The 16716-nt window shown below is 39.6% G+C and overlaps 1 protein-coding gene across 1 annotated transcript in view; it reads right to left on the bottom strand.

The window, feature by feature from the left end:
- Window positions 1–16716, bottom strand: part of LOC109262060 (uncharacterized) — a 45086-nt gene that overhangs the window by 10606 nt on the left and 17764 nt on the right. Inside the window, exons 8-13 of the mRNA XM_053903672.1 lie at window positions 16634–16680; window positions 16475–16524; window positions 15983–16200; window positions 15621–15871; window positions 12434–12568; window positions 9362–9500 (exon numbers count right to left, since the gene is read on the bottom strand). Of these exons, the coding sequence (XP_053759647.1) occupies window positions 9362–9500; window positions 12434–12568; window positions 15621–15871; window positions 15983–16200; window positions 16475–16524; window positions 16634–16680 (840 nt within the window). The remainder of the gene's footprint in view (window positions 1–9361; window positions 9501–12433; window positions 12569–15620; window positions 15872–15982; window positions 16201–16474; window positions 16525–16633; window positions 16681–16716) is intronic.

Below are 16716 nucleotides of genomic sequence, written 5' to 3'. Positions count from 1 at the left end.
AGAAGCTAGAAAAGAAGCACCAAATAAAGTCCAAAGCCAACAGAAGGGAAATAATAAAGATTAGAACAGAAATAAACAATAAAGAATCCAAAAACAAAACCCAGTAGAACAGATCAATGAAACTAAGAGCTGGATTTCTGAAAGAATAAACAAAATTGATAAACTCCCAGCCAGACTCCTCACAAAGAAAAGAGGACCTAAACAGATAAAATCATGAATGAAAGAGATCACAACTAACACCACAGAAATTGTAAGAGAATAATATGAAAAATTATATGCCAACAAACTGGACAATCTGGAAGAAATGGACAAATTCCTAGACACTCACTCACTACCAAAATTCAAACGGGAATAAATAGAAACTTTGAACAGACCCATAACCAGCAAAGAAATTGAATCGGGAGGTGCCTGGGTGGTTTAGTCGGTTAAGCGTCTGACTTTGGCTCAGGTCATGATCTCACAGGGGTGGATTTGAGCCCCATGTTGGGCTCTGTGCTGACAGCTCAGAGCCTGGAGCCTGCTTCAGATTCTGTGTCTCCCGCCCTCTCTGCCCCTCCCCTGTTCATGCTCTCCCTCTCTCAAAAATAAATAAACATCAAAAAAAAATTTAAAAGAAAGAAAAAAAGAAACTGAAACAGTTATCAGAAATCTCCCAACAAATAAGAGTCCTAGGCCATATGGCTTCCAGGTGAATTCTATCAGACATTTAAAGCAGAGTTAATACATACTCTTTTCAAACTGCTCCAAAAAGTCAAATGGAAGGAAAGCTTCCAAACTCATCCTATGAACCCAGCATTACCTTGATACCAAAACAGACAAAGACCCCACTAAAAAGGAGAATTACAGATCAATGTGCTTGATGAAGCTGGATGCAAAAATTCTCACCAAGGGGCGCCTGGGTAGCTCAGTTGGTTAAGCATCTGACTCTTGATTTTGGCTTAGGTCATGATCTCAAGATTCGTGAATTCGAGCCCCTCATCAGGCTCTGCACTGACATGTGGAGCCTGCTTGGGATTCTCTCTCTCTCCCTCCCTCCCTCTCTGTTCCTCCTCAACTTGTGCTCTCTCTCCCTCTCTCAAAACAAATAAATAAAAACTTAATAAAACAAATTCTCAACAAGATACCAGCAAATTGAATTCAACAGTACATTAAAAGAATTATTCATGGGGCACCTGGGTGGCTCAGTTTGTTGAGCGGCTGATTTCAGCTCAGGTCATGATCTCACAATCTGTAAGTTCACGGCCTACATGGGGCTTGCTGCTGTCAGCAGAGTCTACTTAGATCCTCTGTCCCTCTCTCTCTGTGCCCCTCCCTGCTCATTCTCTCTCTCTCTCTCTCTCTCTCAAAAATAAATAAAAACATTAAAAAAATTAATTGAAAAGAATTATTCACTGTGATCAAGTGAGATTCATTCCTGGGCTACAGGGCTGGTTCAATATACAAAAATCAATCGATGTGATACAAGACATTAATAGAAGAAAGGATAAGAACCATATGATCCTGTCAATATATGGAGAAAAAGCATTTGACAAAATACAGCAAATCGTTTCTTGATAAAAACCCTCAAGAGTATCAGGATAGAAGGAATATACCTTAACATCATAAGAGCCATATATGAAAGGCCCACAGCTAATATCATCTTCAATGGGGAAAAACTGAGAACTTGCCCCCTAAGATCAGGAACGCTAGAGGGATGTCCACTCTCACCACTGTTGCTCAACATAGTGTTGGAAGTCCTCAGCAATCAGACAACACAAAGAAATAAAAGGCATCCAAACTGTCAAAGAAAAAGTCAAAACTTTCACTCTTCACAGATGATTTGATACTCTACATGGAAAACATGAAGACTCCACCAAAAAACTGCTAGAGCTGATACATGAATTTGGCAAAGTGCCAGGATATAAAATCAATGTACAGAAGTCAGTTATTTCTATACACCAATAATGCAGCAACAGAAAGAGATATCAAGGAATCAATGCCATTTACAATTGCACCAAAAATGACAAGTTACCTAGGAATAAACCTAACCAAAGAGATAAAAGATCTGTATGCTGAAAACTATAGAAAGCTTATAAAAGAAATTGAAGGAGATGCAAAGAAATGGAAAAACATTCCATGCTCATGGATTGGAAGAACAAATGTTAAAATGTCAATACTACCCAAAGCAATCTACACATTCAACGCAATCCCTATCAAAATAACACCAGCATTCCTCACAGAGATAGAACAAACAATCCTAAAATTTTTATGGAAACACAAAAGACCCCAAATAGCTAAAGCAATGTTGAAAAAAGAAAACCAAAGCTGGAAGCATCACAATCCGAACTTTAACCTGTATTACAAAGCTGTAAACATCAAGACAGTGTGGCACTGGCACAAAAACAGACACATAGAACAATGGAATAGAATAGAGAGCCCAGGAATGGACCCACAAATATATGGGCAACTAATCTTTGACAAAGCAGGAAAGACTATCCAATGGAATAAAGACAATCTCTTCAGCAAATGGTGCTGGGAGAACTGAACAACAACATGCAGAAAAATGAAACTGGACTACTTTCTTACAACATACACAAAAATAAATTCAAAATGGATGAAACACCTAAATGTAAGACAAGAATGAATCAAAATCCCACAGGAGAAAACAGGCAGCAACCTCTCTGACCTCAGCCACAGCAACTTCTTACTTGATATGTCTCTGGAGACAAGGGAGATAAAAACAAAAATGAACTATTGGAGGGGGGGCAGGGTGCCTGGGTAGCTCAGTCAGTTAAGCGTCTGACTCTTGGTTTTGGCTCAGGTCATGATCTCACATTTTCGTGAGTTCAAGCCCCACATCAGGCTCTGTACTGGCAATGTATAGCCTGCTTGGGATTCTCTCTCTCCCTCCCTGCTCCCCCCCCATTCAACGCTGTCTCTGTCTCTCTCGAAATAAATAAACTTAAAACAAATGGACTATTGGGACCCCATTAAGATAAAAAGCTCTACACAGCAAAGGAAGCACTCAACAAAACTAAAAGACAACGGAAAGAATGGGAGAAGATATTTGCAAATGACATATCAGATAAACAGTTATTATCTAAAATCTATAAATAACTTACCAAACTCAACACCCAAAAAAGAAATAATCCAGTGAAGAAATGGGAAAAGACATGAGCAGACATTTTTCCAAAGTAAACATCCAGATGGCTAACATACACATGAAAAATGCTCAACATCACTCATCATCAGGGAAATATAAATCAAACCACAATGAGATACCACCTCACATCTGTCAGAATGGCTAAAATTAACAACTCAGGAAACAACAGATGTTGGTGAAGATGCAGAGAAAGGAGAAACCTTTTGCACTGTTGAATGCAAATTGGTGCGGCCACTCTGGAAAACAATATGGAGGTTCCTCAAAAAATTAAAAATAGACCCTAAGTAAGTACAAAAAGATGGAGATCATACCGTGCATATTTTCAGACCACAACACTATGAAACTCGAAATCAACCACAAGAAAAAATTTGGAAAGGTAACAAATACTTGGAGACTAAAGAACATCCTACTAAAGAATGAATAGGCTAACCAAGCAGTTCAAGAGGAAACTAAAAAGTATATGGAAGTCAATGAAAATGATAACACCACAACCCAAAACCTCTGACACACAGCAAAGGCAGTCATAAGAGGAAAGTATATAGCAATCTAAGCCTTCCTAAAGAAGGAAGAAAGATGTCAGATATACAACCTAACCTTACACCTTAAGGAGCTGGAAAAAGAACAGCAAATAAAACCCAAAACCAGCAGAAGACAGGAAATAATAAAGATTAGAGCAGAAATCAATGCTATCAAAACCAAAAAAAAAAAAAACAAAAAAAAAACAGAACAGATCAATGAAACCAGAAGCTGGCTCTTTGAAAGAATGAACAAAATTGATAAACCACTAGCCAGTTTGATCAAAAAGAAAAAGGAAAGGACCCAAATAAATAAAATCAAGAATGAAAGAGGAGAGATCACAACCAACACAACAGAAATAAAAATAATAAGAAATTATTATGAGCAATTATATGCCAATAAAATGGGTAATCTGGAAGAAATGGACAACTTCCTAGAAACATATACACTACCAAAACTGAAACAGGAAGAAATAGAAAATTTGAACAGACCCATAATCAGTAAGGAAATCGAATTAGTAATAAAAAATCTGCCAAAAAACAAGAGTCCAGGGCCAGATGGCTTTCCAGAGGAATTCTACCAAACATTTAAGGAAGAGTTCACACCTATTCTCTTGAAACTGTTCCAAAAAATAGAAATGCAAGGAAGACTTCCAAACTCTTTGTATGAAGCCAGCATTACCTTGATTCCAAAACCAGACAGAGACCCCACTAAAAAGGAGAACTATAGACCAATTTCCCTGATGAACATGGATGCAAAAATCCTCAACAAGATATTAGCCAACCAGATCCAACAATATATTAAAAAAAACTATTCACCACGACCAAGTGGGATTTATACCTGGGATGCAGGGCTGGTTCAATGTCCACAAAACAATTAACGTGATTCATCACATTAATAAAAGAAAGGACAAGAACCATATGATCCGCTCAATAGATGCAGAGAAAGCATTTGACAAAATACAGCATCTTTTCTTGAAAAAAAACCCTCAAGAAAGTAGGGATAGAAGGATCACACCTCGAGATCATAAAAGCCATATTGAACGACCCAATGCTAATATCATCCTCAATGGGGAAAAACTGAGAGCTTTCCCCATAAGGTCTGGAAAAAGACAGGGATGTCCACTCTCGCCACTGTTATTCAACATAGTATTGGAAGTCTTAGCCTCTGCAATCAGACAACACAAAGAAATAAAAGGCATCCAAATTGGCCAGGAGGAGGTCAAACTTTCACTCTTCACAGATGACATGATACTCTATATGGAAAACCCAAAAGATTCACCAAAAAACTTCTAGAATTGATTCATGAATTCAGCAAAGTTGCAGGATATAAAATCAATGCACAGAAATTGGTTGCATTCCTATACACCAACAATGAAGCAACAGAAAGAGAAATCAAGGAATCAATCCCATTTACAGTTGCACAAAAAACCATAAAATACCTAGGAATAAACCTAACCAAAGAGGTGAAAAATCTATACACTGAAAACTATAGAAAGCTTATGAAAGAAATTGAAGAAGACACAAAAAGATAGAAAAAGATTCCATGCTCCTGGATAGGAAGAACAAATATTGTTAAAATGTTGATACTACCCAAAGCAATCTACATATTCAATGCAATCCCTATCAAAGTAATACCAGCATTCTTCACAGAGCTAAAAAAAATAATCCTAAAATTTGTATGGAACCAGGAAAGACCCCAATAGCCAAAACAATCTTGAAAAAGAAAACCAAAGCAGGAGGCATCACAATCCCGGACTTCAAGCTATACTACAAAGCTGTAATCATCAAGACAGTATGGTACTGGCACAAAAACAGACACTCAGATCAATGGAACAGAATAGAGAACCCAGAAATGGACCCACAAACATATGGCCAACTAATCTTTGACAAAGCAGGAAAGAATATCCAATGGAATAAAGAGAGTCTCTTCAGCAAGTGGGGCTGGGAAAACTGGACAGCGACATGCAGAAAAATGAACCTGGACCACTTTCTTACACCATACACAAAAATAAACTCAAAATGGATGAAAGACTTAAATGTAAGACAGGAAGCCATCAAAATCCTCAAGGAGAAAGCAAGTAAAAACCTCTTTGATCTTGGCCACAGCAACTTCTTACTCAACACGTCTCCAGAGGCAAGGGAAACAAAAGCAAAAATGAACTACTGGGACCTCATCAAAATAAAAAGCTTCTGCACAGCTAAGGAAACAATAAGCAAAACTAAAAGGCAACCAACAGAATGGGAGAAGATATTTGCAAATGATCTATCAGATAAAGGGTTAGTATCCAAAATCTATAAAGAAATTATCAAACTCAACACCCAAAAAACAAATAATCCAGTGAAGAAATGGGCAAAAGACATGAATAGACACTTCTCCAAGGAAGACATCCAGATTTCCAACTGACACATGAAAAAATGCTCCACGTCACTCATCATCAGGGAAATACAAATCAAAGCCACAATGAGATACCACCTTATACCTGTCAGAATGGTTAACATTAACAACTCAGGCAACAACAGATGTTGGCAAGGATGCGGAGAAAAAGGATCTCTTTTGCATTGTTGGTGGCAATGCAAGCTGGTGCAGCCACTCTGAAAAACAGTATGGAGGTTTCTCAAAAAACTAAAAATAGAACTACCCTACGACCCAGCAATTGCACTACTAGGCATTTATCCACGGGATACAGGTGTGCTATTTCGAAGGGACACATGTACCCCAATGTTTATAGCAGCACTATCAACAATAGCCAAAGTATAGAAAGAGCCCAAATGCCCATTGATGGATGAATGGATAAAGAAGATGTGGTATATATATACAATGGAGTATTACTCAGCAATCAAAAAGAATGAAATCTTGCCATTTGCAACTACGTGGATGGAACTGGAGGGTGTTATACTAAGTGAAATTAGTCAGAGAAGGACAAAAATCATATGACTTCACTCATATGAGGACTTTAAGAGACAAAAGAGATGAACCTAAGGGAAGGGAAACAAAAATAATATAAAAACAGGGAGGGGGACAAAAGAGAAAAGACTCATCAATACGGAGAACAAACTGAGGGTTGCTGGAGGGTTGTGGGAGGGGGGATGGGCTAAATGGGTAAGGGGCATTAAGGAGTCTACTCCTGAAATCACCGTTGCACTATATGCTAACTAATTTGGATGTAAATTTTAAAAAATAAAATTTAAAAAAAAAAGCAAAAAAAAAAAAAATTAAAAATAGAACTACCCTACAACCCAGCAATTGTACTACTAGAAATTGATCCAAAGGATACAAAAATGCTGATTCGAAGGGGGCACATACACCCCAATGTTTATAGCAGCACTATCAATAATAGCCAAATTATGAAAGAACCTAAATGTCCACCAACAGATAAACGAATTAAGAAGATGTGGTGTATATATACAATGGAATACTACTTGGCAACGAAAAAGAATGAAATCTTGCAATTTGCAATGACATGGATGGAACTAGAAGGTATTATGCTAAGTGAAATAAGTTAGAGTAAGACAGATATCATATGATTTCATATGTGGAATTTAAGAAACACAACAGATGAACATAGGGGAAGGGAAGGAAAAATAAGATAAAAACAGAGAAGGAGGCAAACCGTAAGAGATTCTTAAGTACAGAGAACAAACTGAGGGTTGCTGGAGGGGGGAGAGGGTGGAAGGATGGGTTAAATGGGTGACAGGCATTAAGGAGGGCACTTTTCAGGATAAGCACTGGGTGTCACTATGTAAGAGATGAATCACTGGGTTCTATTCCTAAAGTTAAGACTACACTGTATGGTAACTAACTTGAATATAAATAAAAAAAGAAACAAACAAACAAAGAGTATAATATTGAGATTAAGAATCAATCCCATCTACCAAAAAGGTTCATGCTTAAACTAGGACTGAGAATTCCAAAATGCTTAAATCAGGTTTTTTTTCTAGAGTATAAAACATGACAAGAAATACAGACTCTAACAGACAGAAATCTGTATTTTGGAAAGACATGAATATATGACCCACACACAGCACTCATTCTGTTACCATTAGCAGTTACCAAATTCCTTTGTCTACACATAACCCAGTGGATACAAAAGAAACTAGCTGAAAATTGATTCAAATGTTGTTCAGATGATAAAGAGATTTATAGAATACTTAACAGATCCTCATTGTTATTACATTTGTACAACAAAATTAAAATTCTGGAGAATGAAATTAATAAGAGAGTAGGTTAAAATCCAGCTAGTGGCACTTACCAACTTGTGCTGCTTTTTTGAAATGACACTGTATTACATATACCAGGACAGAATTAAGGTATCATAATCCAAAATGCAAATGACGCAAAAATAATTTCTACTACAAACACATGGCGGTGGCAGGAGGGACCTCAGTGCCATTTGCAGATGAGGATACAACAGCCACAAGGGGGTTGGGAGACTTGCCCACACTCCCACGTACAGCTGGTCAATTCTAGGGCTGGAACTAGAACCCATAGGACCTCACTCCCAACCCACTGTTCTGCCTCCCTTCTGGGTCCAAAATGTGCTCACTATACACATTTCTGCTGTTTTAATAACTCCCTTCAATAGAATTGGAGTTCAAGCTCAGACCTGCCTGAGGAGGAGGCCAGGGGCAGATCTGGGGTATCCCCCTGAGTCTCCCCTCTCCGAGAGGCGGTCCACATCAGCAGCAGTCCTCTTCAACTCCTCCCAGAGCAGGAGAGCATGTTGAAAAGGTGGTTGTCAGAGGACTTCCCAGCACCAAAATATCAGAAGAGGGAAATGCATTCCCACAGCACAGCTGTGATCACACCCAGCAGGAGCTGCCAGCTCGTGAGGCAAACGAGACAGGCGGTCGGACAAAACATCGATGTACCTCCAGGTCACGAGAGGGACTTTGTCAGGGTACCCCTAATTCACATTAAAGTATCTGAGACTGGGGCGCCTGGGTGGCTCAGTCGGTTAAGCGTCCGACTTCGGCTCAGGTCATGATCTCACGGTCTGTGGGTTCGAGCCCCGCGTCAGGCTCTGTGCTGACGGCTCAGAGCCTGGAGCCTGTTTCAGATTCTGTGTCTCCTTCTCTCTGTGACCCTCCCCTGTTCATGCTCTGTCTCTCTCTGTCTCAAAAATAAATAAACGTTAAAAAAAAAAAATTAAAAAATAAAAAAATAAAAAAAATAAAGTATCTGAGACCCATGGGGCGCCGGGGGGGCTCAGTCGGTTAAGCATCTGACTTCAGCTCAGGTCATGATCCTGTGGTTCATGAGTTTGAGCCCCGCTTCGGACTCCATGCTGACAGTTCAGAGCCTGGGGCCTGCTTCAGATTCTGTGTCTCCCTCACTCTCTGCCCCTCCCCACCTCTCTCTCTCTCTCAAAAATAAATAAATATTAAAAAAAAAAAAAAAATATATATATATATATATATATATATCTGAGACCCAAACCTCAGAATGGTAAGGGGAAAAAAACACCACTCTATTGGCTATGCCCACCCACTGCCTGAAGTTTCTGCATACTCACTGAACTATACCCACTGACCAAGGGGTCTGGACATTGGTGCCTGAGAATCAGAGCCTAGCTGGGGTTTTTGTGTCTCTTAATCACATTTTTAAATGTTACGGTAATGAAACAGACAATTACTCTATTTGTCTTCCCACCCCAACCAACCCACAAACCAGAGTTTTCATTCAAGACACAAAAACACTTACATTCTCTCAGCTTTGCTTTCCATACAATTTCCTCAGAATCCATTTCAACCAAAAGTAATTTAAACTCCACTGGTTGCTCCAAATACACTTCAATGTAACTTTTCAATTTTAAAAGTGAACCGTCAACAAATTCGATCTCCTTAAAAAAAAGGGGGGGGATTTTTAAAATTAAAAGTTGCATTAGTTGACAATAACAAATGTCAAATAAGGAATACTAGAAGGGTTAGTGCTGACCTGAACGCTTACTGAAACTCTGATGCTCGAAATGCCACTCCTTAATCACAGACCCTCTTATTCTCTTGCTTCTAGACCCTCATTACTCCAACCTGCTTTTCTACTTCATTGAGGCTTCCAGTATGTTGGCCGTATTTTTTTTAAGATGTAACTTTTCAGCCCTTTCTTGGTTTCAGTGTTTCACGTTCCCAAACTAATCACCCTTTGGTAGGTGCTTTTAAACTTCCTCACCATCTTTTGCTTCGATCATTCCACAGCCCGGAATTGATTTAAAACACTGACAGAACTACACTGAGTGTTTTAGCCACATTCTGTCACTGAATACCGCCTTTCCCCCAACAAACCCTTTCTTTGCTATTTTATGGATAAAGAATCTCAGAGAAGCTAATAAACTTGCCTAAATCCACATCTAGGAAATGGTAGAACTGAATTTGAATCCACACCTTCTGACTCCTCTTTTTTTTTTTTAATTAATTTATTTATTTTGAAAGAGAGAGAGAGAGAGAGAGCGAGCACGGGTGGGGGAGGGGCAGAGAAGGAGAGAGAAAATTCCAAGCAGGTTCTGCGCCATCAGCACAGAGCCCAGTGAGAGGCTCAAACTCACAAACTATGAGATCGTGACCTGAGCCAAAATCCAAGAGTCAGATGCTTAACCAACTGAGCCACCCAGGTGCCCCACCTTCTGACTCCTCTTTACTACAGAGACTGATTCCTGTCCTGGACCTCCTCTGCTCCTCTGCAGACTGACTCACAAGCCTAGAGGGAGAAGTCTACTTAAAAAAAAAAAAAAAAAAATCACTGGAATGTACTAGGCACCACCTTTAAAAACCAGGGATCTTAACCTGCCCCTCTTCTTTCCCATTACAAATCACTAGCATTATCCTCACAACCTTTAATAGGTCACCAAGGCCTACAAAGCAAAGATCTCTCTCTCTCTCTCTCTCTCTCTCTCTCTCCTGTGGCCCCACTTTTCCCAAAGCCCTCTGCATTCCCATTTCCTGGAACTATTCTGGTGCCCTGAGCCCAGCTGCACATCCCCATCACCTCACTTAGGCACTTATGGTTTCCTCTTCCGGGAGAGCTGCCTCCCCGGTGAATCTCTCTCCCTTCAAACCCAGAACAAATGTCACCACATGGGAACCCTTCCTGAAATTCACCACACCCATCTCTATGGTAATACCACATGACATGTTAAAATTATTTCTTTACATGAATATAGTATGTCTCTTTCTATACTGGCATCTTTTGAAGGAAAAGATCATGACACTCTTAGCTCTTATCCCAGACTGACTTTTAATAGGTAATTTTGATAAATGACAGTTAAACACATCATTAATGGTATAAAATCAGCAAGAATACCTTAGGTTTACAGAGTTTCACAACTCTCAGAGAACCCCAAAACCATTACCTTTCTATGATCCTTTGGGCAATACTAGGAGATTATCCCCCATTTTATAGCCCAGAAATTTGGTTGAGAGAGAGCACACAACTGGTGGCAGAATTAGACTATTTAAAGCCCTCCCACCATCATCTTGTATAAACGAGAGCTCTGGGGACCATCTCAGTCCTTTCCTAGACAGATTTACCCACTGAATGTGTACTATTCCCTCTCCTGGTAGCTCTTAATCCTGGCAGCACATTATAGTCACCCTGGGAGCTTTAACAAGCCCGATGCCGAAGCCACTCCCAAACCAATTATGTCAGTATCTCTGGAGATGGAACCCAGGCCACAGACTTTTTTAAAGCTCCCCTGGGAATTCCATTTTGCAGCAAAGGCCAAGAATCACACTGTTCTAAGCAAGCCCTTCACATTTAATTCCACCTCCCAGGCAAGACCGCAGTTGGCTTCTTGTGATCATCTTGAGGTAGCATCTGCCAGGGCTTGATCAGCTTGCAAGGGCTGAGAACCTCTCACATCCCAGTGGAAAGACTGTGGAATTAGGACCCAAGGGCAGACGGGGCTCAGAGCCAGGCTCTCCCACCGCCTGGCCATGGGACTCAGTGGCTCACTGGCCCACTTTGCACATTAGTTTCTTCAGCCATGCTACTGTAAGGCTCAAAACACACCAGGTGGAAAGAGACCCTTTGAAACTGGAAAGGAAGGTCATAGAAGGCCATCTGATCAACCTGACTACTTCTCCAGGGCACCAGGCCCCTGAGAATATAAGAAAATAATGCAACAAGGGCCACTGCAATCAGCTCTCTCTTGCTTCATATTTTAATGTAATGGAATCAAAACGTTGTTCTCAACTTTTCATAAACTATAAAACAAACATAAAAAGGTGTACAAAAAGAATTTCCACACAGATGTCTAGTTAGATAAGGTATGGCACACAATCAGAGCACATAATGAAAATAAGTTTTAAAAATAACTTAGTCATTTACAGGAAACCAAAATCACTTACAAATGTCATGTGTACAGTGAATAGTTGAAACCTAGTGACAATTTGTTCTCATAACTATTTTTCAAATGCCTTCCAGTAAGAAAAGCCAGTATTCTTGTTAGCAACTCTTTTCCATTAACCTTCAGTGCTCTGTGACTTAAAATCAAGCTTAAGGTTTTTATTCCTTTGAAGCTAACACTGAATTTAATTAAAAAAAAAAAAACTCGAGAAAATTTAAAACCTTTTTAAAGGGAAAGAGATTAGATAAGTCGATTTTTCAGATTAATTCTGAAATTCAACAGCATCTCTGGAATAAGCTTCAAGTTTAGCAAAACAATTGCTTTCTTTTAAATAAAAAATGAGAACAAAACGCATTATTTTAAAACCTTCAGAATACATATCTACAAAATATACATCCTGCTGCTACTCCAAGTGGTTTTCAAAATATATATACCTCTGGGGTAATTTCGGCTTCTGGTTCGCTGATCAGTCTGTATTTCTTCCCATTCTGCAATAACTTCTGGCAAACAGGAGGCTTGTCAATTTTCATGAATTTCTTGGAGGAGTGCTTTACAGACTTGGAAATATCCTGAAGGTAGAAATAGGTTTTGGTTTTGAAATGCATCAGCAACAACTGTAAGGACTCTAAGCATCCGAGCAGTGCATGTGCTGCCCTGCATTATCTTCATTTCCCTGTACAAAATGACAGCAAGGGAGAAACTTTCACGGTGCTCTGAAAAGAAATGCCATAGAGGCGAATAAGGCACCTTTGATCTGCACTTCAGGCTTCTAGGTGCCCAAACATCTTTCTGCCAAAGCACTACAGCCAAAGCACCCACCCTGCATGGCACCTAAAATTTGCTTCTGAAGGATTTGAGAAAATTAAATTAGGGCTAGTGTTACACATTCGTATTGATTATATGCCAATGATGTGAACAGAGAGCAGCTACTTTATTGTCAACAGTTCTGCTTTACCCGAAGTTTGTTTCTACCCAGCACCTTACATGTTCCCATCCTTATTTTCACAACTGTCCCAGAGGGGTCCCTGATTTTATATGTATAGCTTGAATGCCCCAAAGAGGTTAAAGGAAACTTTGGCCCAGGCTCACTTGTAAAGCAGCTGAGTAGCTGAACATGAAATTTAGGTTTCCTGAAGACAAAGTTCAAGGAGTTCTTCCTATGTAGGGAAAAAAACAACCCAGGAAGGTGTAAAAACCAAACATCAACAGGAAGCACATCCTGCCTTTTAACCATGCTATGCTCCCTATCGTTCTAGTGGTGTCTTCCTCTACATTTGTTGATACAATCAGCCCCTCACCCCAGCTTCCCAGGAAGTACAGATAATACCCTTTTAATTACTTGTATTTACTTTCCTGAAATATGAACTTCATTAAATAATAGTACTTTATTCCAGGGTGCCTGGGTAGCTCAGTTGGTTAAGAGCTCGACTCTTCGTTTCGGCTCAGGCCATGATCTCATGGTTCATGGGTTCGAGTCCCAAGTCAGTGGGAAGTCTGCTTAGGATTCTCTCCTCCTTTCTCTCTGCCCCCCTCACCCCCTCATCCCCCACCCCCACCGGCTCTCTCTTGCTCTCAAAATATATATATATATATTTATTCCAAATCCATGGTAATTCTACTTTAGATAGGGTTATTTTTATACTATTTTGAAGACTAGCTTCCCAACTGAAAGTATTAACTTTAGTAAGATTAAAGGAAGCATATTTTACCTTAGGAAGAAACTAAAAACCTATTACTTAATAGAATTTTTAAATTTTAATATATATTGCCAATTATAATCAATATAACTTACGTTTCTAAAGCTGTGCAAACACTACAACCTAAAAACACTGGAAATAGGTAGTTTCATGTTGTAGGGGGCCAAGGGAAGGCTACCCCAAGATGGACTACTTTGGCATGAAGGCTATTTTGATTTAAAAAGCAATCAAGGGTGGGTAGGTGGGTGAAATAGGTGAAGGGGATTAAAGAGTACACTTATCATTAAGAGCCCTGTGTAATGTACAAAATTGTTGAATCGTATTGTACACCTGAAACTAATATAATACTGTATATTAATTATACCTGAATTTTTAAAAAAATTAATTTAAACAAATTTTTTGAAAAAGCAATCAAAACCCAGCAGATTCAGGAAACACTCTTTACCTCCCCTACAATTGCCTAGAAGAAGTTGGATAGAGGACCTTCCTCCAGGAAGAGAACTATCACCAGAGAAAACTACATTACGTGACATGAACCAGGTATGGTGACAGAGAGGAACCCTGCAAGGCCTGTTTCATCAAAGTCCTCTACGTTCCATTGCTTCTGAGGGGCCCAGCAAGCACTTGTTTACTAAGCATTTACTTTTTCATTTTCTTGCAAAGTGTATTCCTTCCCTTTGAAGTCCCAGAATGCTGCCCCCTTCTCCTTAGTTCACAATGACATATATACCTCATTTTGCCAGAGTGTCTTTGGAATTTCCACATCTGTGTGGATTCCCCATACATACAAAATTAAATTAGATTTTCTCCTGTTAATCTGTCTCATGTCAACCTGATTCTTGAAGGGCAGCCAGAAGGATCTTGTAGGGCAGAGGAACTTCTTCCTCCTCGTCAATGTAAATTCTGTAACTCAAACTACAACTCATCATTTTGTACACTTTATCACAGATCTTATGTTTATTTTCTTAACTTCTGTCAAACTCTCATTTCAAATCTGAAAGGACAATTTTGAGTCATGGTTTTTTCTGTCTACTTTATTTATTTCAGTTCTCCATCCACCTCTAAACCATTACAATTGTACAGAAAATGGTTAAAGGTATAACAGGAGATCTAACTGCCACAGCTCTAACTATGTAAGCATTCAGAAAGCGGGATAATCACCACATCCTGATTCTGGAAAACTGGTTCCATTATGAACACCCAAACCCCCACCCCTCAGGCCTCACTGCCTTAAACACAGTTAAGTGGTTCATGAATATCTGCTCTACAAAACTCAGAATGTGAACCACAGGCCAATTTTTATCCAAAAATTTCCTCTGCAATGAGTTAACCTGGGAGGTGGATCTTATGTGAGGAACTTTAGGCAAAGAGAAACCTCAAGTCATCCTACATTTGACCCAAAGGCCTCAAATGGCTCCCCCGTGTGTTCCAGAACAGGTGCTCCTCGAACTCTTAATGTGCACGCAAATCACCTGGGAATCCTGCCCAGTTCAGGCTCGGATTCTAGAGGTTTGGAGTGGGCTAGAGCTTTTGCATTTTACCAAGCTCCCTGCTGATGTCAACATTCCTGGCCCCCTGGGTCCCAGACCACATTTTGAGTAGCACGGCTATAGAAAACAAATGGCCTAGACTGTACATCAGCCAACCCTCTCCAAAGCCAGGCCTACTTGTCTGGGCCATCCTCATCTATGGAGAGCTACTTCCCCATCTGTTATCTTCTTGACACTATTTACACGTACAGACAACCATACCCCATAAACCTGAGGACTTGGCACACACCGAGGCACTGACCTTAGAACCTTATGCCAAATTAGACCCACAGTGGGGGGACACTTAAATGAACAGGGACAGGACCCACATAAACATGGCATAACGTTTGAACACAGAGTATTCAACATTTATTATTCATTTTCATTAACTTTACCTTGATGAAGGACTCATTATTGGTTGCTATGTACACTCGAAAAGACAAGGATGGATTATGGTCAATGGCTTTGTAGAGAATCACGGCCCCATGGTGGTATACTGTTTCTTCACTTTGAATAACAGGTCCCACCGGAGAAAGAGAGCTCACATGCCACTTGACATGGGTTGCAGAATGATCCACAGTGGATTCTAACGAGGCCCCAGAACTTTTAACATGTAAGACTTTGAACGTCATATTGGCATCATGGTCTGTTAAAGCATGAAGGTAAATTAGTGTTCCAGGCAGTATACGGATGGCACACATACTCTTATATACGCACATGCACACACTAATGAGACTTTTAGAAAACGAGTACTTACGACCCAAGCAGAGGGAATGTGGAAACTGAATGGAAGTAAGACAGTTTGGGTCACATTTAACATCAAACAAGGGTCCACCAACAATCCAGGGCTTAACAACCAGGTCTGCGTATTTGCTCCAGGACAAAACGCAATACTTGATGTCAACTTTTCTGTTAACCTCAAATATCAGGCCAGTTTCTGTGCACTGGTAAGTTCCCTCCGCGTCCAACTTTAGCCTGCATTGGACAGATAAGAACACCTGTTTAGGCCTAACATTTGGTCAGCAAAGGACTTTTTAAAATTATTTAGGTTTTTAATTTCATTCAAAAGCACTAATGAAATTCTACCACATTTTGAGGAAGCATCACTATCAAAGAAAACAACCCAAGTAGTTACATAAAATGTGTGAAATTAGTGATATTGCTTTGTGTTTCCCCTATTTGGGGTCATTTTTATGTACAAAGTTAAATTACTAACGATATTAAGTCTTCTGTATTCACGACTACTTACAAAAACTGTTCCCGGGAAAGGAGCCTGGGGGTCACTTGCTCATTCTGTTTCTGAAGAAAAAGTATACACACATATGCACATAAGCGAGTAATATATAAGTAAATGTTGTTTTCTTAAAGCAAACTAGGAAATCATATTTTATAATTAAAAGATACTTACATTTTCAGCATTACAGTGTTCACAGGAAGGTTGGATTTTATTAAGTTCTAAATAATAGAAAAAAGGTTTTACTTATATGAATG

The sequence above is a fragment of the Panthera pardus genome, unplaced genomic scaffold (assembly GCF_024362965.1).
Source record: "Panthera pardus isolate Hobbes unplaced genomic scaffold, ASM2436296v1 HiC_scaffold_16, whole genome shotgun sequence".
Classification (NCBI taxonomy): domain Eukaryota; kingdom Metazoa; phylum Chordata; class Mammalia; order Carnivora; family Felidae; genus Panthera; species Panthera pardus.
Note: the sequence above shows the minus strand (reverse complement) of the source record. Positions and strands in the feature narration are given on the sequence as shown.